The 26733-nt window shown below is 32.8% G+C and overlaps 2 protein-coding genes across 2 annotated transcripts; both read right to left on the bottom strand.

Annotated features, from left to right (window-relative positions):
• Nucleotides 1-7798: 7798 nt before the first annotated feature.
• Nucleotides 7799-10048, bottom strand: LOC116002307 (leucine-rich repeat receptor-like protein kinase PXL1). The gene is made up of 2 exons (XM_031242411.1): nucleotides 8654-10048; nucleotides 7799-7855 (listed from the first exon to the last, which is right to left on the bottom strand). Exons 1-2 carry the CDS (start codon nucleotides 10046-10048, stop codon nucleotides 7799-7801), a joined length of 1452 nt encoding a protein of 483 aa, XP_031098271.1.
• A 10865-nt stretch (nucleotides 10049-20913) lies between these two features.
• LOC116002306 lies at nucleotides 20914-23028 on the bottom strand. The gene is made up of 4 exons (XM_031242410.1): nucleotides 22725-23028; nucleotides 22313-22428; nucleotides 21172-21366; nucleotides 20914-21003 (listed from the first exon to the last, which is right to left on the bottom strand). The coding sequence occupies exons 1-4, from the start codon at nucleotides 23026-23028 to the stop codon at nucleotides 20914-20916; spliced, it is 705 nt and encodes a 234-aa protein (XP_031098270.1).
• Nucleotides 23029-26733: the final 3705 nt, after the last annotated feature.

Below are 26733 nucleotides of genomic sequence, written 5' to 3'. Positions count from 1 at the left end.
GAAAGACAAGAAGCCGACTACAATGACAGATGAGCAATGGGAAGATCTGGATGACAAGGCACGTTCAACCATTCAATTGTGCCTATCTAAAGCAATTCTACGTGAGGTAGTAAGTGAGAAGACTACGTCAGATTTATGGTCCAAGTTGGATTCGCTTTATATGACCAAAAGTCTGGCAAATACGTTACGCCTGAAGGAGCGGTTGTACACAATCCGTATGGAGGAAGGTACTTCTATCAATTCTCACTTAGATGAATTTAATTCAATTTTATTGGATTTGGAGAATATTGATATTGAGATTGATGATGAGGATCGGGCTGTTTTGTTACTAGTTTCTCTCCCTAAATCATATAAGCATTTCAAAGAAATTATGTTATATGGTAAACGGGAAACCCTTACTTTTAATGATGTTAAGTCAAATCTGTTGTCCAAAGAAAAATTTGACTTAGAAATTAAATCTGAGGAGAAAGGCGAGGGTTTGACTGTTAGGGGTCATTCACTTGATACAAGGGGAACTAGTAAAAATTCTAGATCTAAGTCCAAAGGTCGTAAGTCCAACAAATCCTGTAAGTACTGTAAGAAGCATGGACATGATGTGTCTGAATGCTTTAAGTTGAAAAATAAACAAGAGAGAGAAAAGAAATCCGCAGAAGCGAGTGTTGTTGCTAGTGATTTAGAGGGTGACGTTTTGTTATCTGTTAGTTCCGGTAGCAAACGGAGCGAAACTGAGTGGATTCTGGATTCTGGTTGTACATTCCACATGTGTCCTCATAGAGATTGGTTCATCTCTCTTGAACCAGTTGATAGTGGAATTGTCTTGATGGGTAATAATACCCAATGTAAGGTTAGTGGAATTGGAAGTGTTCAGATCCGGACTCATGATAACGTTGTTAGGACTCTTACCAATGTTCGGTATATTCTTGACTTAAAACAGAACCTGATATCTTTGGGCACCTTGGAATCTTTGGGGTGTAAGTACATAGCTGAAGGTGGAGTTCTAAAGGTGATAAAAGGCTCTCTTGTTCTCATGAAAGCTTCTCGTTCTAGAAGCTTGTATGTGTTGCATGGCAGTACTGTGACAGGTTCAGCAGCAGTCTCATCATCGGTGGACGACGCAGATCTCACTCAACTATGGCATATGCGTCTGGGGCATATGAGTGAGAAAGGCATGCATATCCTGAGCAAGCAAGGCCTCCTTGGAAATTCAGGTACAGGAAAATTACAATTTTGTGAGCATTGTGTTTTTGGGAAACAAAAGAGGGTTAATTTCTCTACTGCTACACACCGTACCAAAGATGTATTGGAATATATTCATTCTGATTTATGGGGACCGACTAAGGTCCAATCTCTAGGAGGCTGTAGATATTTTATGTCTATTATTGATGATTTTTCTCGTAAGGTCTGGGTTTATTTCTTGAAACACAAAAATCAAGCATTTTCTACTTTCAAAAAATGGAAAATACTTGTTGAAACTCAGACAGGGAAAAGGGTCAAAAAGCTCAGGACAGATAATGGACTGGAGTTCTGTGAGTCAGAGTTCAATGAGTTCTGTACAATCAATGGAATCGCCAGGCATAAGACTTTGCCTGGTAAACCCCAGCAGAATGGTGTTGCAGAACGTATGAACAGGACTCTACTGGAGAGAGCTCGTTTTATGCTCTCTAATGCTGGGTTGTGGAAACGGCGTGATTTTTGGGCCGAGGCTGTTTCTACTGCATGTTACTTGGTAAATAGATCTCCACACTCTTCTCTTGATTTCAGAATTCCAGAAGAAGTTTGGTCAGGTAATCCTGTTGATTACTCTATCTTAAGAGTTTTTGGATGTCCTGCATATGCTCATTCCAGTACAGGTAAATTAAACCCGAGAGCTATCAAATGCATTTTTCTTGGTTATGCTTCTGAGTCAAAAGGGTATCGTCTATGGTCTCCTGATTTTCAAAAGATCATTTTGAGTCGAGATATCACTTTTGATGAAAATGCATTACTTTCTTCTGGAAAAGATTCTATTGTACCCAGTACAGGTGATAAGCAGGGTACTGGAGAGAAGGTGGAGTTCAATTTTAGGCCTAATGACAATATTACTATTGTCAATGATGATGCATCTACTAGTACCGCACCTCTTGTCGAGCCACAACGAGAGTATTCTATTGCTCAAGATCGACCTAGGAGGATAATTACAAAACCTGCTAGGTATGATGATGAAACCCACTTGGTTGCTTATGCACTTTCAGTTGCACAGGAGGTTGATGGTGATCCATCTTGCTATTCCGAGGCTATTTCCTGTGCCAACTCGTCCAAGTGGTTGGTTGCTATGCAAGAGGAGATTGAAAGTCTTCACAAGAATGAGACATGGGAGCTGGTAGAGTTGCCTAAAGGTAAACGCCCATTGAGTTGCAAGTGGATTTACAAGATGAAAGAAGGCATCCCTGGGGTTGAGAAAGCAAGGTGGAAAGCACGGTTGGTTGTTCGAGGTTTCGATCAACGTGAAGGTATTGACTTTAATGAGATTTTTTCTCCAGTTGTTCGTCATACCTCTATACGTGTATTACTTGCTTTTGTTGCTCTGTTTGATTTGGAGTTGGAGCAACTTGATGTAAAGACTGCATTCCTACATGGAGAACTTGATGAGGAACTTTACATGTATCAACCTGAGGGGTTTGAAGTTCCTGGAAAGGAACATTGTGTTTGTCGCCTGAAGAAATCACTCTATGGGTTGAAGCAAGCTCCAAGGCAATGGTATAAGCGGTTTGATGCTTTTATGTTAGGGCAAGGTTTCTCAAGAAGCCAATATGACAGCAGTGTCTATTTTAAAGAATTTTCTAATGGGTCTTTTATCTATCTATTACTTTATGTTGATGATATGCTCATTGCTTCTCCTGACATTTCTCTTGTTACTAAGTTGAAGTCTCAACTTAGCAATGAGTTTGAGATGAAAGACCTTGGTGCAGCAAAGAAGATTCTTGGCATGGAGATACACAGGGATCGTCAAGCTGGAAAACTTTTTCTATCCCAGAAAAAGTATGTTGATAAGGTGCTTGATCGATTTAATATGTCAAATTGTAAACCTGTGTCTACTCCATTTGGTGCACACTTTAAGCTGTCTTCTGAATTATGCCCTAAGTCAGAAGCTGATGTGGCGTATATGAAAAAGGTTCCTTACTCAAGTGCTGTTGGAAGTCTTATGTATGTTATGGTATGCACTAGACCTGATCTGGCTTATGCTGTAAGTGTTGTGAGCCGATATATGCATAACCCTGGTAAGGAACATTGGAATGCCGTTAAATGGATTTTACGGTATTTGAAGGGTACATCTTCTTTGGGCTTGGTTTTTGATAAGAATTCTTCTGTATCTACTAACATTATGGGCTTTGTGGATTCTGATTATGGTGGTGATCTTGACAGACGCCGGTCGCTTTCTAGTTATATTTTCACTCTCTGTAATTGTGCTATCAGTTGGAAAGCTACGCTTCAGTCTATTGCTGCTCTATCCACAACTGAAGCGGAATATATTGCAGCAACAGAGGGTGTCAAAGAAGCTACTTGGCTACGAGGTTTGGTTATGGAACTTGGTGTTTCACAGGGTCAGACTACTGTGTTTTCAGATAGTCAGAGTGCTATTCATCTCACCAAGAATGATACATATCACGCCAAAACCAAACACATTGATGTCAGATACCATTTCATCCGCGACGTTGTAGCTGCAAGAGATATCATTGTTCAGAAAGTTCACACTTTGGAGAACCCAGCGGACATGCTTACCAAGCCACTACCTATTGCTAAATTCAAACATTGCTTGAATTTAGTTGGTTGTTCCAGTTGTTGAAATTCCTAGTGGATTTGTCCAAGGTGGAGATTGTTAGTATAATTATGCATGTGGCCAAATCTTCCTTCACATGGCTTCTCACATGGCTGCACATACCACACACATGGTCTCCATAATCACAGCTCACTCCTCATCACATGGTGTCATCTCCAACTCACAATCACATGGCTCTCCATCATGCTTTGCTCCCCTTTTGCTAGTATAAATAGAGCTATGTTCAGCAGGAGAAGGCATCCCAACATCAATTCCCTCTTCATTCTCTCTAGTTCATTCTCACGTAGGATTTCTTTCATTTGCTAGCTTTCTTTAATTTCCAATTTAAGCTTAGCAATTTCTTTATTGTAATATTTCCTTTACAATAGTTATAGAGAGTTATATTTCAATCTCCCCAAAATTAATATCTCTTATAGAGAGTTATATTTCAATCTCCCCAAAATTAATATCTCATATAGAGAGTTATATTTCAATCTCCCCAAAATTAATATCTCATTTATTTGTCATTTTATATTTCTCCCCAAAATTAATATCTCATTTATTTGTCATTTTATATTTCTCCCATATTATTACTTCCTACAATAATTCTCAATTCGCGATCACCGTACCCGCTTTCGCAGTGCTTGTTAATTCATTCCCTAACAAATACAATTACATCTAGGCTTTAAATGGTAGGATTGTCCAAACAATTGATAATAATGACACCCCATCAGCTCTAGTTGAACAAGTTTATACATCATTCTCAGAATTTTATCAATGCATGAAAGCTTCTAAAGAAATTTGTAAGTTAATTTTTACTATATCATTATAGCAATATATATTGTAACCATATATTTTAAATTATTTATCCTCATCATTTATTAACAGCAATTGTCATTGACAAATTCTCAAAATAATTTGTCTTAACAATGAATGGAAATAAAAAAAATCAATAACTTTATTGTTGTTGATGAAAAGTAAGTCATTCACTCTATAACTCTTATTAAATTAAATAAATTAGTAACTACTCAACAAATAATACATATGCATTTCTACAATGTTTTTATTCAAAAAAAAATTCATTATCAATAAATTGAATTAAATAAGAGAACTAATTTCATTAATTATATCGTTTTTATTACATCATANTCAATCTCCCCAAAATTAATATCTCATTTATTTGTCATTTTATATTTCTCCCATATTATTACTTCCTACAATAATTCTCAATTCGCGATCACCGTACCCGCTTTCGCAGTGCTTGTTAATTCATTCCCTAACAAATACAATTACATCTAGGCTTTAAATGGTAGGATTGTCCAAACAATTGATAATAATGACACCCCATCAGCTCTAGTTGAACAAGTTTATACATCATTCTCAGAATTTTATCAATGCATGAAAGCTTCTAAAGAAATTTGTAAGTTAATTTTTACTATATCATTATAGCAATATATATTGTAACCATATATTTTAAATTATTTATCCTCATCATTTATTAACAGCAATTGTCATTGACAAATTCTCAAAATAATTTGTCTTAACAATGAATGGAAATAAAAAAAATCAATAACTTTATTGTTGTTGATGAAAAGTAAGTCATTCACTCTATAACTCTTATTAAATTAAATAAATTAGTAACTACTCAACAAATAATACATATGCATTTCTACAATGTTTTTATTCAAAAAAAAATTCATTATCAATAAATTGAATTAAATAAGAGAACTAATTTCATTAATTATATCGTTTTTATTACATCATAGTCGTTCACTTTAAAGTTAAATTGAATTTTTTTTATTAAGATAGATTTAAAATGTTTACATTTTTACTACCTTATCTAATCTTATTTCTTAAACTAGGGATATCTCTACCCACAAGAACTCATTTAACAATCATGGTTGAACCAAATGAAGGCTGAGAAGAACACCTAAAGGACTAGCATGCTTTTATGTTAATAAAAATATGTAAATGTTAATTAGATCATTATCTTATATAGCTACATTTAAAATTCATTATTAAAAATGTAAATGCAGTGCAATAAAATATCATGACATACTTGATACATTGAAAATATGCTGAGACTAGAACTATAGTGCAATTAATTTGGAAAATCTAGAAAATGAAGAAATTTTAAAATAGTCACTGTTTCTGCATTCATTGATCTTGTATGTGAAATACTTATTGTGCATTCATTAAATATATTAGAACTAATATAAATTTACAATTCATTTAATCTTCTAGACTCAACTTGCTTAGATTAAAAGCAAAATTAGTATCAACCTTAACAACAAAAGCACTTAGTATATAAGATGTATCCACTGTTTAAAAAAGGTTTATGCACAAAGTGACAAACAATTTAACTCTAAGGTTAGTATCAATTCAATAAAAAAAAATTTATAAAAAAAACACACACACACACGCAAACGCACAAAATCAATTACTACACTCATTCATAATAATTCCAAAAATATGAACTTGAAAATAAATAGGTGAAAAATGGATGTTGAAATTGTTGATGAAATTGGACATGTTGTGGCATCAATATTCAGAGTTCGGACTACTTGCAAAGTTATTGTTGTACTATCAAGTAAACAAGTTATGAAAATAGAAAAATATGTACTACTCATGAACCTTCCACAAATATAATAAATATTACGGAGTAATATTTTATTCAATACTTTCACATGAAACATGTAGGAAAAAAAATATCATTGCAAAATATCAATAGGCGCTTGTAAGATCAAGAGTTCATAGTAAAAAACTAAGATTCCAGTCATATACACAATAAGGCAAATCCACAACTTTCTACACCATAATCTCATTGAATGAGGCTACCATCTATGCTACAACCAGTAACTCAATTGCAAATGACACACTACCAACAAACAAGAATATGACAATAGTGAAGATGAAGTCAATAACAATGTTACCCAAAAGAGAATTAAGAAGACTTAGAGAAATTCAACCAAAAGTAATATTTATTTAGACTATCGTGTTTATGCTAAGTATTTTAGACTATCGATTTTACAAAGTTACAAATGTTTATCTTAGTGACAATTATAATGAATCTCTCATATTATCTTGCATTCATATGCTTTGAATAACCTATTTAAATAAACAAATTCAACTTTCAACTAAGAATTTATCCTATATAATCTTGCATTTATATACTTTGAAATACTTATTTAAATATAACTATATAAGCATTAGGTATTAGTCCATTCGCTCAATGCGCATGTAAAACTTGGATCATAGTGGAAAGTATAAATTTGGTCCGAATATCTGATTTTGAAATTTCACAAATATCTTTTATATATATATATATATATATATATATATATATATAGGGTCACACTTGTGTGAGACCGTCTCATGGATCCTTATTCGCGAGACGAGTCGGGTCGGGTCAATGCACCATGCAAATGTCATACTTATATGTGCAAATGTCATCCTTTTATGCTCAAATATAACACTAATCAAGAATACAATTTTTGTTACTTATTAGAGAAAAAGTAATACATTTTTCATAATAAGTAATGTTGACAAGTGCCCCTTACTTATAAGGGCAAATATAATACTTTTGTGAAAAAATGTAATACTTTTAAATCGAAATGTAAAAGTATTGTATTTTCTCTTAAAAGTATTACATTTACCATAAGAAAAATTTTATTCATGATTAGTATTACATTTGAGCGTATAAGTATGACATTTATACATATATGTGTTACATTTACATCTTGACCCGACCCGACTCATGGTGAGACGGTCTCACACAAATTTTTACCATATATATATATATATATATATATGTATATATATACATACATATATATATATACATACATATATATATATACATATATATATATACATATATACATACATATATATATATACATACATATATATATATATACATACATACATACATACATATATATATATATATATATAAGGATGAATTGACGTATAAAGTCGTGTGATCTACGCCCTATGGAATCAGTCAAACAGAAACAAAAAGGATGAATTAACGTATAAAGCCGTGTGATCTACGCCCTATGGAATCAGTCAAACAGAAACAAAAAAGGATGAATTGACGTATAAAGCCGTGTGATCTACGCCCTTTGGAATCAGTCAAACAGAAACAAAAAAGGATGAATTGACGTATAAAGCCGTGTGATCTACGCCCTTTGGAATGAGTCAAACAGAAACTAAAAGGATGAATTGACGTATAAAGTCGTGTGATCTACGCCCTATGGAATCAGTCAAACAGAAACTCACAACTCTTTAGTATTGAAAGCAAAGCTTCTGAGTTGCCCCTAAAGTCTAAACTGTGTGTAAACATAGTTCCAATCAGGCGGCAAACGCTCTTTAAAGGATTTTGGATTTTTTTGCGATCTTTCCACTTACTCTATTTTTTGCGATGGAAAAGAACACAATGAGAGGTGAGATTTGATCAGCAAAATCAAGAGGAATCATGGAGAAATTGTTGTTGGAGAAGTCTAAATACACAGCCTCGGGTGGTGGTGGGATCTGACCACTTAGCATATTAGAATTTAGATCAAGGAATTGAAGATAGGGCCGGTCCTGAGCACGGGCGGGCTGGGCGACCGCCCGGGGCCCCATGCTAGAAGGGGTCCATCCATATATATGTATATGTATACATATATATTATATTGTTATAATTATATTAGAAAATAATCCAATGGGATAGCTCAAGTGGTAAGTGAGTTTTCTTTGTAAGATAAGATTTTGGGAGAATGAGGGTTTGATTCCCATAAATTTTAATTTTAGTTTTGTATATAGGGCCCATTTTTTTTTTAATTTCGCCCAGGGCCTCCAAAATGTTTGGACCGGCCCTGATTGAAGAGAAGCGTATTCCATTGGCTCTTTCATATGCGTCAAACGATTGTGAGAAAGATTGAGGTAAGAGAGTTGCCCATTACCAATTCCCCATATCCAGTTAGGAATTTCTCCACTAATAGTGTTCTTGGAAAGATCTAACCCCCGCAATTTAGATTGGCTTTTCAAAAAATAAGGAATTTTTTGCAAATTGCAGGAGTCCAAATTTAACACTCCAAACTGAGGGAGTAAGTGAAGTTCAGATGTGCTTATGGTTGTCTCAATTACCAAATTGTTATTGGAAAAGTCAAGAGTGTCAATATACTGGCTTTTAAAATTTGTTAGATGTACAATACCGTTAAATTTGTTTGATGAAAGATCGAGCATTGTAAGATTCTGAAGTTGAAATAAGAATGGATGTATTGTCCCTTCAAAGTCATTGCTACTTAAATCAAGATATTGCAATGGAGAAGTCACATTTTGCAAATCAATCATTTGACCAAAAAATTTGTGTGATGAAAGATATAGTGATGTAAGGTTTTGAAGTCGAAAGAAGAATGAAGGTATTGTCCCTTCCAAGTTGTTGTCTGTCAAATCAAGAGATTCAAGTGGAGAAGTCACATTTCGTAATTCATTCATATGACCAGAAAACTTGTTTTCATCCAGAGATAAGGTTTGAAGTGATGGCAGGAAAAATAGTGATGCTGGAATGGGTCCTGAAAATGAATTTCCGGACAAGCTCAGCTCAACAAGCTTGCTAAGCTTTATAATAGAAGCAGGGATTGGTCCACTAAAATAGCAATCTGTAAGGTCAATATGGGACAGCAGTCTGAGGTTTCCTATGGACTCGGGTAAATTCCCAGAAAACATTGTCCCCCGAAGTGTGAGGCTCTTGAGAGATCCATTTTCCGGGAAGTCTGGCAAAGAACCCCCAAGCATGCCATTGGAACTTAAGTCAATGGTTTGCAGAGTTGGTACCTGGAATAGTTTGTGAGGGACTGTTCCACTGAAGTTGCAATACGAAAGGCTCAAAACAGTGAGATTGGTGAAATCCGTGAAGAAGTCTGGAAATGGAGCAGAGAACTTGACCCAATCAAGCATAATAACAGAAAGTGATGGCAGTTTATACAAGAGAGAAACATTGAAGCCACCCCTGATTGAGTAATCATCGCTGAGGTCAAGAGTAGTAATATATCCAGCAGCATTGCAACTCAGACCTGGCCATCGGCAGCAGTCAGCTCCTTCATCCCACAGCACCAACTTGGTGGATTCCGAAGAATTGTAAGTGATTTCAGTTCGTATCTGGAGAAGCACAGACTTTTGATCAGGAAGACACTGACCCAATGCATGCATAATTGTGAATAAATTTGAAAAGAGCAGAAGCATGTTAAACATGAGAATCCTCATTTTATGAGCAGATCGACTTAAGTTTGTTGTTGAGGTGTACAATTTCTGAAATCTGAATAAGCATATATATACGAATTAGAACGCATGAGTTCCGTGTGGAAACAGCCACTCTTTTAAGTAATGAAAGCAAAGCTTAATGCCCCTAAAGTCTAAACCGTGTGGAAACATAGTTTTGTTTGCCCCCAAGGACTTTAATTTTTTCATTTTTCTGATTTTGCAACACTTGGACCCACCCATTTATTAAGTGGTGAATTTATCTAATTTTTTAGAAAATTAGAGATTTGAAAAATAGAAAACAAAAAATATGATAACTAATACATTTTTCTAGTTTGGAATACTTTTAAATACGATTTTCTAAATGGAAAATAAAATCTTTGTCATCAATTTTGTTATATATCATTATAATCACATTCTTACCATTATCTTCTTGCATATGTATTTATAACTATGATAACATTAATTTTAAAAGAGGGAATGAAAATTGTAAAATTAAAAAGACAAATTAAAACAGAGAACAATATTTTGAAGTAACCAAATCCTTTTTAATTTCTGATAATTTATAATATCTTATTATCACACTAATTTCTCTTTTAATAACTTGTTATTTGCGTCTTTGTGAGATATATTAATGAATAGAGTTAATTCCTGCGGAGAATTCTTGTTTTTTGTGGTAATTACAAATTTAGTCACAGACTTTTGTTTTTGTCATTTAACACGACAATCATAATTTGGACACTTTTGGTCCTTTCGACGACTTTTCTGGTAAAATCCTATTTTATGCAAATGTATTTTAGTCTTTTCAAAATTTTTAATTATTTTTCTAATGATTTAATTTCAGCGGAGGCTCCTTATATTTGGTGTCAATTTCAAATTTAGTCATAGACATTCGATTTTGCCATTTAACAACCCATACCCTTAGCCGAAGGCCTTGTGGTCAAGCGCATGAAGTGATTCTCCTACATGTAACAGGGCCAATAATATTCCAAAAAAAAAAAAAAAAACAACCCATACATATACCCTCATATTTTAATTTGGATACTTTTTTTTTTATCATTCTGAAGACTTTTTCATGTGAAACCCTATTTTAGGCAATGACATTTTCATCTTTTGATTTTTTATTTTTAGTTTTCTGTGCCAGTTTTTTTTCTTGATTTTCGTCTTTTCAGTCGTGAATTAGACCATCTTCTTCACTCGGCTCTTATCTTTATCTCCTTCGATTTGGCCACAAATCGTCCTTTGTCAAAGACAATACTGATTACGTGAGGACAAAAATGTCCAAAATATGATAGTCTGCGTGTTAAATGACAAAAACGATTGTCTAGGACTAAATTTAGAAATGCCACCAAAGACAAAAGACTTCTGCTGGAATTAACTCATTAGGAAAATAATTGAAAAAATAAAGAGACGAAAACACCATTGCTTAAAATAGGATTTCATCGAAAAAGTCACTGAAAGGACAAAAAATGTCCAAAGTATGATATTTACGTTGTTAATTAAATGGCAAAAATATGGTCTGAGACTAAATTTAGAATTTTTACCAAAGACAAAAGACCTACACTAGAATTAACTCATAAGGAAAATTAGAGAAAATTACACTTTTCTTCCTTAAGTTATAGGATGATTGGAGAATTCGTCCCTAAGCTATCATTGACGCTGCACTTTTTGTCCTTTTACTAATAAAACGTAGAACTAATAATAATATAATGACACTAGGTCAAAAATAATATATATATTCTATGTACGTCAAGCAAGTTTTTTTTTTTTGAAAAGTTACGTCAAGCAAGTTAGTAAGATAAAAATGAAAGACAAACTCATTTCTTTCTCTTTTTATTTTTTTAAGGTGAGTTTTTAATTAAAAAAAAATTAAAATAAATAAGTTATATATTTATACTTTGGGTCACACTTGTGTGAGACCGTCTCACGGATCCTTATTCGTGAGACGGGTCGGATCGGGTCAAAGCACCATGCAAATGCCATACTTATCAGGGCCGGTCCAAACATTTTGGAGGCCCTGGGCGAAATTAAAAAAATGGGCCCTATATGAAAAATTAAAATTAGATATACCCTCATTATTTATTACATTATCATCATCACTCAAATTAGCTATACCCTCATTATTTACTACATTATCATCACCATTTAAATTAGCTATGCCCTCATTAACATGGTCTTAGTCACTTAAATTTTCTTTGGATTGTTTCAAATTTTCATTAGAAGATTCTGATTTTTTGAAAAAATTATTTATAGCTCGTCTTTGTGATTCTATTAGTTGTTCTATTTGTTTTTTTTTTCTTTTTTTTTTTTATACTTCCAAATAAATGCTTTTTAGCTAACATTATGTAAAGACAAAACAAATTACAAATATAATAAAACATACAAGTTACAACGGACAATGGGCCCAATCGGACAAACAAAAGAACAAGTTCGTTGATCGTCGACGAAGATGCGAGGATGAATCAAATTGGGAAAAAAAATTTATTGAAGAAGACGAATGGGTTAGCCGATTAGGGCGTCGATTCTAATAGATAATTAGGTGTCCCCGTGTCGATCCTATTTCTAAATTTATTTAATTAAGCGTTGATTCAAGCTTCCTGCAGTCCCATCTATTTTTAATTTTTTGTTTTCTAATATAATTATAAGACTAATTTTTTGTTTTAACTATAACACTAATTATAACATTAATATATATATATATATATATATATATATATATCTGTGTGTGTGCGCGCGCGCGCGTGCATACATATACATATATGTGGATGGGCCCCTTCTAGCATGGGGCCCTGGGCGGTCGCCCATCCCGCCCGTGCTCAGGACCGGCCTTGATACTTATATCTGCATCATACTTATATGCTCAAATATAACACTAATCAAGAATACAATTTTTGTTACTTATAAGAGAAAAAGTAATACATTTTTCATAATATGTAATGTTGACAAGTGCCCCTTACTTATAAGAGCGAATATAATACTTTTGAGGAAAAAAGTAATACTTAAAGCGAAATGTAAAAGTATTGTATTTTCCCTTAAAAGTATTACATTTACCCTTATAAGTAACAAAAATTTTATTCCTGATTAGTATTACATTTGAGCATATAAGTATGACATTTGTGCATATAAGTTTTACATTTGCATCTTGATCCGACCCGACCCGTCTCATGGTGAGACAGTCTGATACGAGCTTGTACCAATTTGTATCCCTTACGTGAATACCATCAGTGTGACTTGCATTAATTTGAGCAAATTGCAAAGAAGAGAGAGAGACGCACAAGGTAGAGAGAGAAGGAAGGGAAGAGAAGGTTGAGAAGAGAGAAAAAGGGAAAGGGAATAAAGAATAAAACTTCTGACTGATCCTAATACACTGAGTTCTGAGAATATATAAAAGCAATATTCCTACTCCTAACAGAAGACAATATAATATTCCTACTACAATTCTAACTAATGTACATAATCTTTAAGCCACACAGGGGCTTTCCTTATTCTAGTTGATCTACGGACTTCTTTTTCCTTGTTAGTATTAACATCACTTTCCTGGTGTGACTCGCATGCATCCAGTGCAAGATTATTCTCATGTACTGTCGTAACACAGTCTCATACAAGTTTTTGTCTTATACTTTACATATAGTGAGTGTTGAATTGACAAAATAATTAAAATGTTGATATATAGTAAATCTGTAAATATATAAAAATGTACTTTTGAGCGGATGTCGATAAAGGTCAAGTCTAACATTTGATGGTTGGGAGATTGTTGGACGGTGGTCGGTAAAAGACTTTAAAGATTAAGTCCAACACTCAACGTCTTGATCTAAAAAGGCGTGGGGGATTTTTACTGCACACTTACGTGTTTTAAACCCAAGTAAAGCTACACAGCATTTTCTAACTCTTGGCAAGCTCAGGATTTTTACTGCACACAATGTACATTTCTTCAATCAAATTTTTTTATAAAAGTCTATTCAACTCTTCTTTCAAGACTTTTATTTGTCACGGGACCAACAATAAGGACTCTATTAATGATCATTGCAAATTAAAGCAAACCATTCTATCAGACACAGTAACGACGCGTAACGACTTTGTTGCCCAATTAGTTACTTCCAACGCATGCATTAATTTCCAAGTTTTGTGATGACTAATAATGTTCATGTTTTCCAAGTCTTGTGACAACTAGTCTTGTTCCCTTGCATAGCATAAGCAATTAAGAACTTAAACTTAATTATAGCTAAACAGAAATTCACTGCACTGATCAATTCATAAGTTTTACTTATGTATATAATTGAGACCTCAATTATCTGTAAACTATTTAATTTGAGATAATTAAAAATTGTACTACAACTAATAATAATATAATGTTTGATTTAACTAAATAGAAAGGATTGTATTCTTAGAATAATTATAATATGACATTTATATTTTTTTAGAATGAAAGATTAAAAAATCATAGTTTTTAATTACTTTATATAAATATATATACTTGAAAGAAACAAATCAAATTAATTAAATATTATTATATTTTAATTCTCACCACAAAGAAGAAAAGTGTTAAAAAAGAATAGGAAAATAAAAAAATAAAGAATCTGACACGAGTTTAATTTTGTGTACACTAATTTAATTGTTATTTACTAAATATAAATGGAAAAGTAAAAAAATTAAAGGTGCTAACTTAATTTGGAAATGTTTTATTATTGTATACTGAATAATTCAAAATATATAAGTTATCAATTCACATTATTATTACACTTAACATAATTTTTATTCCTGTTATATAGCCTTATAATAATAGTGACTCTTATTATATTTATTTAGTATTAGTATATTACTGAAGGGTATTAGTTGATAGTGTTGGAAAAATAGCTAAAAATAGCATTGTGGTTCAATTTGGGTCGGATCGAAGCGGATTTGGATTCTTCATAGTGAGATGAAGAGATTGATATATTGTACGCTTAAAACGTATAATGGGTGAATGAGAAATTGATTCTAAGTAAACTCATTTAATCAAGTTGGTAAGTGAAAGAGGATATGCTCGAAACAAGCACTTGTCCTATATTGAAAAAAAGAAGGGGATTGCACCACTATATATACAAGAGTCTTTCATAAGGATATTGAATTGTATAACATAAAGATTTTTTTCGATAAATTAATAATTGTGTGAACCACGGTTCAAAATGATGTTCTTGTATGTGCTTGTTGTTTTCTGAAAATTATTACTTTCGTCGTAATACTTTCCAGCCGATAGTTAGATATTAGAAAAGATGAATTGACGTGTAATAAAGTCGTCTACGCCCTATGGAAACAGAAACTCACCACTCTTTTAAGTATTGAAAGCAAAGCTTCTGAGTTGCCCCTAAAGACTAAAATGTGGACATAGATAGGGTGCGTTTGGTTCATAGATTTACACATTAGGAATAAGAATCAAAATCATAATTAGTGTTTGGTTGACAATTTTTTAAAATACAATTATGAGTTTTGATCACCCCTTCAATTAAAAATTTCATTTCCTCATCTAAAAGGGGTATCATTCTATCTTATTGATAATCTAATTTTTAAGTTTGAATTAATATTTTAGATTTTTTTTTGATTTTTTTGTGCATATTATTGTTTTGGATGTCATTTTATTAGGATCAATTGCTTTGATTTTTTGTTTTTTGTTTTTTGTTTTTTGTTTTTTTTTTTTTGTATTTTTAAGACATTTATTCTCATTATAGAGTCATACACAACGAAACATAAATATTGGTTGACCGGCGCCTAGCGCCTAAGCGAGGATTAATCGGCACCTAGTCGCGATTTTTACAACACTGACTTTCAAACATGCAAAAATACTTTCACCAAAACTTATTACTATTACTAAATATTTGATTCTCATTCCGATTCCAATTTCATGTGCGAACCAAACACACCCTTAATTCCAATCAATCGGCCAATGCTCTTTAAAGGATTGAAAGCAAAGCTATGTGACGTATATCTACCTTGTCAATTCATCCTTTTATATATATATATATATATATATATATATATGAAGGATTAGGTCCGGTAATAGGCTTCAGGTAAAAGATGTGATTTAATCTCAACCCTTAATCTAATCAAAATCAACAGCAAGATTAAAGAAAACTCAAAAAAAAAAAAAAAAACAGTAACAATTTGATCCTTTTCCGTATTTTTGAAAGTTAAAGTGCGTAGTTGTTGTGCTTAAGGTGCGTTAGTTCTTCTGTTTAGAACTTAAAGATGCGTTTTTTGTAGAAACTTAAGGTGCGTCAGTCTAAAGATTTAGGTATGTCTTTCCATAGTTTAAGGTGCATCCTTTTTACATTTAAGGTGCGTGATTTCTGTGTTTAAGATGCATTAGTTCTTCAGTTGAGGTGAATCAGTCTAAAGCTTTAGGTGCGTTTTTTCATAGCTGAAGGTGCGTCAATTTTTAACAGTTAAGGTGCGTCATTTTAACATTTAAGGTGCGTAATCCTACAACTCAAGGTGCGTCTTTGTAACATTTAAGGTGCGCCATTTTTACATTTTGTTTCTTTCAACTCAGGACGCGCCTTTTAAAATTTTTTTTTTATTGATTTGAGCCATTGATCTGAATTTGATCAACGTCTCAGATCTCATCCCATCTTTCACATGGGAGCCTTTTCGCACTTGAACTGATACCTAAGAAAGGATTTCATACCAAAGAAAATAAAAAGGGAGTAAAATTTCAACCTTTGGTTTATTGAGATAAAAGGTATGAATATATCCATACTTTTTACAGGCAAAATGTCATCATCCTTCTTATTTTTTTTGGTATGAAATCCTTCCTTCAAAATCCGGGACAACTCCATAACACGATCCGCACTATCTCCTGCAAGAGCAACAAATGACTCAACGGACAAGAATGTAGGGAAATATGGTAAATATAACTATGCAACCTCAAGAATAACACAACAAATGACTTCACAACCCATAATACCCTACAAACAATATAACATAAAAAATCCCAAAAAACTAACGGACACTATAAATATAGAACACACATGCACACAGCCGAATATAGATATGCACATAGTGCATGACACAGTTAAATGCTTACTGCGAAAACAAGCGATTGTGTGCAATATACTTGGCTAATATGTGCACATCAAAAAATTAGAATAAAAAAAATGCTCAAGAAAAACACATGGTGGAAAATCTGGTAAAAAGAAATACACAACCTCGAAATACCACAACAAACGATTCTACAAATGACACTACCCCAAACAGTATACTAAAGAAAAACCACAAAATTAACGGACACCATGATCAGAGAACACACATGCACACAGTAAAAAACAGATATGCACACAGTGACGTGAAAAAAAAAAAATTTCTAGAAAATGAGAGAACAACACTGTAAGCAATCAAACGGGAGAACAACAACATTAACAACCAAAAAATTAAAAACAACGACACTACCAACCTAAAAAGCGAAGAAAACAAACACTGGCATTAAAACTCATGCACAGACCAACGAAATAAAAAGCATAATAATCAAACAGTAAAAAAAAAGTTAAAAAATTAAGGAATGCATACCTTCATTAACGCAATCCATGCTTGAGGAACAAAGATGAAGAATCGGCGTCTCTAGACCACAGAAGAAAAACGCAATTCTTTGACAAAAGAAGAAAATGCAATCCTATCTAAATTAAAACTCCTAAAATTAAGCATAATAAAGCAATAGAATTCTAGACAAAAATAAACACATACAAAATTACATTAAACACCCCAACAATTAATAATAACCATATAAAGGAAAAAACAAGGATAAAATCTCAGCCATCAAACACCCCAAGATGGACGCTCAGAATTAATTCTTAGTTCTCACCTAAATATGTTGTCTCATATGATTGTAATTCTATATATATATATATATATATATATCTACTATACTAATAAGAGCCAAAGAGAGTTAGGCCTAAAATGGGTAGAAAAAATGACGGTAAAATTATTTAATCAAATGGATGGTTCAGATGAATTGTTTAATCAAATAGATGGTTAAGATAATTCAGATTAATATTATTAATAGAGATTACCTAATTTAACCTCACTTTTATGATTATCCGTTAAGTTTTCCGTTAAATATTCTCTTCTCCGTTAATATTCCGTTAACTTTTAACTTACTCATTAATTTCTATAAGAAAGGTCTTAGGTTCGAACCTCATCCCAATCAAATTTAACATAATTAAGTTTCTCACTCTATTTTACTCTTATTAAATTAAATAAATTAGTAGCTATAACAAAAAATGATACATATGTATTTCTTTAATTTAAAATTATGTGTCTACAATACATTTATTTGAAAAAATTATTCATTATCAAAAAATTAAATTAAATAAGAGAAATAATTTCATTTTTTTTTTTTGAAAAAAGAAATAATTTCATTAGTTATATTGTTTTTATTTTCTCTCATGCAAAGATTCCTTACATTCAAATTTATCAATTGATATTCATTACATTGTCCATTATCTTATTTTTACAATATCTTGTAATTAAATATCAAAGTTATAGTACAAAATAATGTTATATATTTATTTACCAAGTATTTTATTAATACTATGAAAAAATAAATTAAAATAATTTGAAGCTAATTATATTAACTATTTGGGGATTGGTTGACAAAGAGAGTACTCAAATAATAACCCAACAAATTGAAGCGGAATCACTCTATTTTACTCTTATTGAATTAAATAAATTAGTAGTTACACCAAAAAATGATACATATGTATTTCTTTAATACAATGCAAAAAATAAAAAAGAATAGTTTGAAACCGTTCATATTAACTACTTGGGGGATTTGTTGATAATGAAAGTACTCACTCAAATAACCCATTACCCAGCAAAATTGAAGCGAGAAACTACCTTTTAATATCTTTGGAATACATAATATTTTAAATTTTCAAATTTTTATTAATTTATTTAATCTTTTTTGTTAAACTAGGGATTTCTTTATCCACAATAACTCATTCAACAATAATGGTTGAACCAAATGAACCCCAAGCAGAACACCTAAAGGAAAGTCCATAGCTCCTATATCATAATCTCATTGCATGACGTTGTCATCTATGCTACCAAGTACCAACAATAACCGAATTGCAAATAACACACTACCAACAAAAAGGAAGAGAACAAATAGTAAAGATGAAGACAATGGCAATGTTACTCAAAAGAGAATTAAGAACACTTAGAAATATTCAAATCAAAAATAGTATTTATTTAGACTATCATTTTTAGACCAAATATTTAGACTATCGATTTTACAAGGTTGCAAACATTTATTTTAGTAATAATTATAATGAATTTTCTATATTATCTTGGATTCATATACTTTGAGTTAGATATATTTAAATAAAAAAATTCGACATTCAATTATCCAGGTATAAACTTCTCCTATATAATCTTGCATGATATACTTTCAAATATTTATTTAAATATAAACATTGGACATTAATCCATTCGCGCAATGCGCGTATAAAACTAGTATATATTATAAAAGGATGAATTGACGTATATGTTAATTAAAAACCTTTATGCGCTTATAACTTGAATGCGGAAGCACAAACAATAATGAACCGCATGTAAATCAAATTAATCAACTAAACAATGTTCATGATTATGGATCTTTTAATTAAAACAAGAATACAGATAAAGACTTACTTGATCCATTGGAGAAGTAATCTCTAACCTGAATGATCAAGAATGCTTCACCTCTCTGATCTGTATGCCTTAATCACCTCCTGATGATACGGAGACTAGAAAACTCATAGACTAGAAACTTATGATTGAAAAATCATATGATCCCTAGAGTTTTCCTGGGTATTTATAGATGTGATGAGAACTCCTCTTTGAAAAGGAATGGGAAACTTCCTTTAAGGAATATAAATCCTTCTAGGAATGTGAAACCTCCTTTTAGGAGAACCCATATCCTTTTTCCATTATACATCTTTTAACCCTTATATACTTAAATTTTAACAGAATGAGAGGGAGGGAATTTCACCCAGTAATTCCGCCTTTATACATCACTAATCATCAACGTGAGTCCTTATGGAATTACAACCTTTATTATATAAATCAATGTTATGAAATAATTATTTCTAATAGTCTCCCACTTGATTCATATAAGCATGAAACCTTTATTATATGAATCAACGTTAGGAATAAATTATTTCTAACATTCTCCCACTTGATTCATATAAGCATGACTTTACATTTTCAATCCTTAATTTGAGCTCACTTAATATGAAAATGTAGAAGTCAGAACCTCATCGAACTTTACTAACCGAATCATGGCGGTTACAGGCCTGACATAGCGTCCTGCTCCCTTCCATGTATCACAGTTAATAAGAATTCGAACCATAATAATAAGGTCAAAATCCGAAATAACCATATTCCTTATGTCTTAACTAAATAAGACCAAAGTTATCACTTCTGAATTATGCATAAATAAGTGATCAACATCAACAATAACAAAATCAAAACCTAAATAGATATCTAAGAGTATCAACATCCCAATGTGCTAATCAAACATAAATCCATACATGTATGGCAGGATTTACCGTTATACAAGGACTTTACTAGTATGCCCATTCTACCAACATGGCCAATGAAGGTTTTGGGCGCCAATCCCTTAGTCAACGGATCCGTGATAACAAGATCAGTGCCAAAATTTCACTATTGATACTCTTTTTGATTTTGTACCTTCTCCTTAACGGACAGAAATTCCAAATCCATGTACTTGGCACCTCTAGTATATCTGTCGTTCTTTGAGAAGAACACAGTTGCCGCATTATCACAATGAATCCTCAATGGTTTGGCTATAGTATCGACAATGCCCAAACCAGAAATGAAATTGCGCAACCATGGTGATTTTAATCTGTAGCCTCAAAGCATGCTACAAATTCTGCCTCCATAGTGGAAGGAGTAATGACAGACTCCTTCACATTTTTCAAAATATTGCTCTACCAGCAAGTAGGAAAATATGTCCGAATGTGGAGTTTCTGTTATCCAAACATTCGCCATAGTCTGAGTATGAATAACCTACAACCTCCAGGTTATTCTTCCTTCTATATGTGAGCATGTGGTCCTTAGTGCCTTGTAAGTATCCTAGGACCTTCTTTGCAGTTTACCAGTTTATATCTTTGTAAAACTTTGTTAATGTAAGCCTTTTGGGATAAACCTAAAATCCCCTGTGATCTATCATGAAACATTTCTATTCCAATCACAAATGAAGTCTTACCCTTATCCTTCATTTCAAAGTTCTTAGAGAGATATTCCTTAACATCACGCATTATACCTTTATCAAAATAATTCTCAAAGAGTNACTAGAAAACTCATAGACTAGAAACTTATGATTGAAAAATCATATGATCCCTAGAGTTTTCCTGGGTATTTATAGATGTGATGAGAACTCCTCTTTGAAAAGGAATGGGAAACTTCCTTTAAGGAATATAAATCCTTCTAGGAATGTGAAACCTCCTTTTAGGAGAACCCATATCCTTTTTCCATTATACATCTTTTAACCCTTATATACTTAAATTTTAACAGAATGAGAGGGAGGGAATTTCACCCAGTAATTCCGCCTTTATACATCACTAATCATCAACGTGAGTCCTTATGGAATTACAACCTTTATTATATAAATCAATGTTATGAAATAATTATTTCTAATAGTCTCCCACTTGATTCATATAAGCATGAAACCTTTATTATATGAATCAACGTTAGGAATAAATTATTTCTAACATTCTCCCACTTGATTCATATAAGCATGACTTTACATTTTCAATCCTTAATTTGAGCTCACTTAATATGAAAATGTAGAAGTCAGAACCTCATCGAACTTTACTAACCGAATCATGGCGGTTACAGGCCTGACATAGCGTCCTGCTCCCTTCCATGTATCACAGTTAATAAGAATTCGAACCATAATAATAAGGTCAAAATCCGAAATAACCATATTCCTTATGTCTTAACTAAATAAGACCAAAGTTATCACTTCTGAATTATGCATAAATAAGTGATCAACATCAACAATAACAAAATCAAAACCTAAATAGATATCTAAGAGTATCAACATCCCAATGTGCTAATCAAACATAAATCCATACATGTATGGCAGGATTTACCGTTATACAAGGACTTTACTAGTATGCCCATTCTACCAACATGGCCAATGAAGGTTTTGGGCGCCAATCCCTTAGTCAACGGATCCGTGATAACAAGATCAGTGCCAAAATTTCACTATTGATACTCTTTTTGATTTTGTACCTTCTCCTTAACGGACAGAAATTCCAAATCCATGTACTTGGCACCTCTAGTATATCTGTCGTTCTTTGAGAAGAACACAGTTGCCGCATTATCACAATGAATCCTCAATGGTTTGGCTATAGTATCGACAATGCCCAAACCAGAAATGAAATTGCGCAACCATGGTGATTTTAATCTGTAGCCTCAAAGCATGCTACAAATTCTGCCTCCATAGTGGAAGGAGTAATGACAGACTCCTTCACATTTTTCAAAATATTGCTCTACCAGCAAGTAGGAAAATATGTCCGAATGTGGAGTTTCTGTTATCCAAACATTCGCCATAGTCTGAGTATGAATAACCTACAACCTCCAGGTTATTCTTCCTTCTATATGTGAGCATGTGGTCCTTAGTGCCTTGTAAGTATCCTAGGACCTTCTTTGCAGTTTACCAGTTTATATCTTTGTAAAACTTTGTTAATGTAAGCCTTTTGGGATAAACCTAAAATCCCCTGTGATCTATCATGAAACATTTCTATTCCAATCACAAATGAAGTCTTACCCTTATCCTTCATTTCAAAGTTCTTAGAGAGATATTCCTTAACATCACGCATTATACCTTTATCAAAATAAAGATATTCCTTAACATCACGCATTATACCTTTATCAAAATAATTATATTCCTTAACATCACGCATTATACCTTTATCAAAATAATTCTCAAAGAGTACATCACGCATTATACCTTTATCAAAATAATTCTCAAAGAGTCTTTCTTAGAAACCAGAGAGAAAGTCTCAATTCTCAAAGAGTCTTTCTTAGAAACCAGAGAGAAAGTCTCTTTATAACCAAAATGAGAATTATTGCCCTGTATGGCTTGGTTAAATGAGACTGGACCATTATCAATGCTCAAGTCACTTTCATGCCCAAGTGCATAAACAATGTAGTCACTACAACAGAAATGGCTGGTCTTTGTCTAGTAGATGTCCTTAAAGCCGCTTCCTGTTGAGTTTGCACTTGATCATCAACTTGAGTTTCAACCTCATCTTCATTTACAATAGCTTCCTCATGTGGAATTGGAGCATCTAGTTGCTGTTGTTCCAAAGTATTTCCATAAGGCTGTATTTGCAGCTATAGGAACTACAGCAAGGAAATGATCACTTGATGAACATGGATCCATCAATGACTCCTTAATCTCAACTTTACGAGCTCCCACACTCCCACGGACTTTGCTATTTTCAATGAAGCAAGCATTACCAGACTCAACAATCATCGTACTATGATTAGGACAATAAAGTATATATCCTTTAGACCTTTCTGGATATCCAATGAAATTACCAATAATGGTTATGGAATCCAATTTATTTTCATTTGAACTATATATCCTCATTTTAGCTTGATAGCCCCAAATGCGAAGATCCCTCAAATTGGTTTCCTTCTTGTCAACAGTTCATAAGGTGTTTTAAAACAACCTTACTAGGAACCCTATTGAGTAAGTATGCTGTTGTCCTTAATGCATACATTCACAATGAAACAGGTAATATACAGTTTATTAACCATACTCCTAACCATTTCCATAAAAGTACGATTTTGCCTATCAAAAGAGCCACAGATATCTGTGTGTATTAGGTAATCCCAAGCTTCTTGTGGGTGAGCATTTTGATACATGTCTGACTTGCTATCCCTTTATGCAATCGACACATGCATCATTCCAGTCAATAAAATCCAATTGAGACAAAATTTCNCAAAATAATTCTCAAAGAGTCTTTCTTAGAAACCAGAGAGAAAGTCTCTTTATAACCAAAATGAGAATTATTGCCCTGTATGGCTTGGTTAAATGAGACTGGACCATTATCAATGCTCAAGTCACTTTCATGCCCAAGTGCATAAACAATGTAGTCACTACAACAGAAATGGCTGGTCTTTGTCTAGTAGATGTCCTTAAAGCCGCTTCCTGTTGAGTTTGCACTTGATCATCAACTTGAGTTTCAACCTCATCTTCATTTACAATAGCTTCCTCATGTGGAATTGGAGCATCTAGTTGCTGTTGTTCCAAAGTATTTCCATAAGGCTGTATTTGCAGCTATAGGAACTACAGCAAGGAAATGATCACTTGATGAACATGGATCCATCAATGACTCCTTAATCTCAACTTTACGAGCTCCCACACTCCCACGGACTTTGCTATTTTCAATGAAGCAAGCATTACCAGACTCAACAATCATCGTACTATGATTAGGACAATAAAGTATATATCCTTTAGACCTTTCTGGATATCCAATGAAATTACCAATAATGGTTATGGAATCCAATTTATTTTCATTTGAACTATATATCCTCATTTTAGCTTGATAGCCCCAAATGCGAAGATCCCTCAAATTGGTTTCCTTCTTGTCAACAGTTCATAAGGTGTTTTAAAACAACCTTACTAGGAACCCTATTGAGTAAGTATGCTGTTGTCCTTAATGCATACATTCACAATGAAACAGGTAATATACAGTTTATTAACCATACTCCTAACCATTTCCATAAAAGTACGATTTTGCCTATCAAAAGAGCCACAGATATCTGTGTGTATTAGGTAATCCCAAGCTTCTTGTGGGTGAGCATTTTGATACATGTCTGACTTGCTATCCCTTTATGCAATCGACACATGCATCATTCCAGTCAATAAAATCCTTTATGCAATCGACACATGCATCATTCCAGTCAATAAAATCCATTATGCAATCGACACATGCATCATTCCAGTCAATAAAATCCAATTGAGAATCGACACATGCATCATTCCAGTCAATAAAATCCAATTGAGACAAAATTTCAACCTTAATAAGGTCAATAAAATCCAATTGAGACAAAATTTCAACCTTAATAAGTCTCAATAAATCCAATTGAGACAAAATTTCAACCTTAATAAGTCTCAATATCCTTTATTTGGATATATGACTAAGCCTTTTTACGCCACAAGAAAGTTAAAGATTTATTCGGTGCACTTCCTTTAACACTAACCTTACTCATAACATTAAACAAAGAATTAACAAAGCCTGCATTAAGATTGAAACAATATAAAGTATCCAACAAAATACCATAACCACAAAAGGTATTTTGATGATACAAAGAAAATATTTGTTTCCAATCTTAAGGTTAAAACCCAATATGTCCAACCTAGATGCTGAAGCAAGATTTCTAGAACATTCTGGAACATATACATAATTCTCAAGATCAAAGCAAAAGCATGTATCCAGCTTAATGCTATAAGTTCCAATACCTTTAATTCTAGCTTTCATCTTGTTCACATGAAAAGAAACTTTTCATTTTCCTTTTGAGGTTGAAACATCATAAAACCTTGCATAATGTTAGAAACATGTGTTGTAGCGCCAGTGTCTAACAACCAAGTATTAGAAGGAACCTCAATAAAAATGAATTCAAAGCATACTGAAACTGAATGTATACTTCTCTTTTCCATCCAAGCTATCCTCTTCAGGCATTCAGCCTTCTTGTGCCCAGGTTTGTTACAGAAATAGCATTTATGCACTTTCCGAACGCACCTTGCACCTTCATAGGATGCTTACCCTTCTTTTACTTTTAGACTTGCTGTCATTATCACTGACATCATAACTGTCACCATTATAGCGTGATACAATAGTGTTCACTGCAACCTTTTATCTCACATATCAATTGCTTTGAGTTAACAAACCTTTATTCAGACTATGATATATAAACCTTAAGTTTGTATTTAAATCCGCCTTTGGGTCAAATTTAAATACAATGTCAATTTACCGACATGCATCATTCACACATACTTGAATGAGATTATTCATCAAGTTCAAATTTAATATATAGGCCATCTTTGGACATGCGCTACATATTAACAAAATAGGAATCATAATCTCCTAAATTGTCATTAATCACACGTCTAATCCACCTTTGGGTGACCGCTAGAACCATGTGTTAATGATCACAAATGTTTATCAATCCTTAGTGTCATTCAATGATGCAAAATATCATGTGTATAATAAACATTTGTAAACATAAATAATTATTTAGCTATTACCTTGAGCGGGCCACTTTGGTGACTAACGCACTCGCCTTATGCTAATAATTCATTTATGTGAATAAACCTTAATTTATATGTTGTTCTCTTATAACATATAAAACATGATTAATAGTGTTAAACCATATAACACATAAATCATGTACAATAACGGGTAATATGGACAATATATATAATTAGACTGTACGTACACAACCATTTAACATATATGTTATTACACAAATATTCCATTTATTATTTGGATTCAAACATATATATACAGTACGCAACCACAAAACATATATACATATAAACCAGTATATACAGAGTTCCAACTTGATTAATTATGCCAAAACATCTTAAAGTTGATCATTACTTGTTCTGCCTTGCACTGTAATCTGTATAATATTTT

Source organism: Ipomoea triloba, chromosome 13 (assembly GCF_003576645.1).
Source record: "Ipomoea triloba cultivar NCNSP0323 chromosome 13, ASM357664v1".
In the NCBI taxonomy this organism is placed as follows: Eukaryota; Viridiplantae; Streptophyta; class Magnoliopsida; order Solanales; family Convolvulaceae; genus Ipomoea; species Ipomoea triloba.
This window is presented reverse-complemented; position numbering and strand designations above follow the sequence as displayed.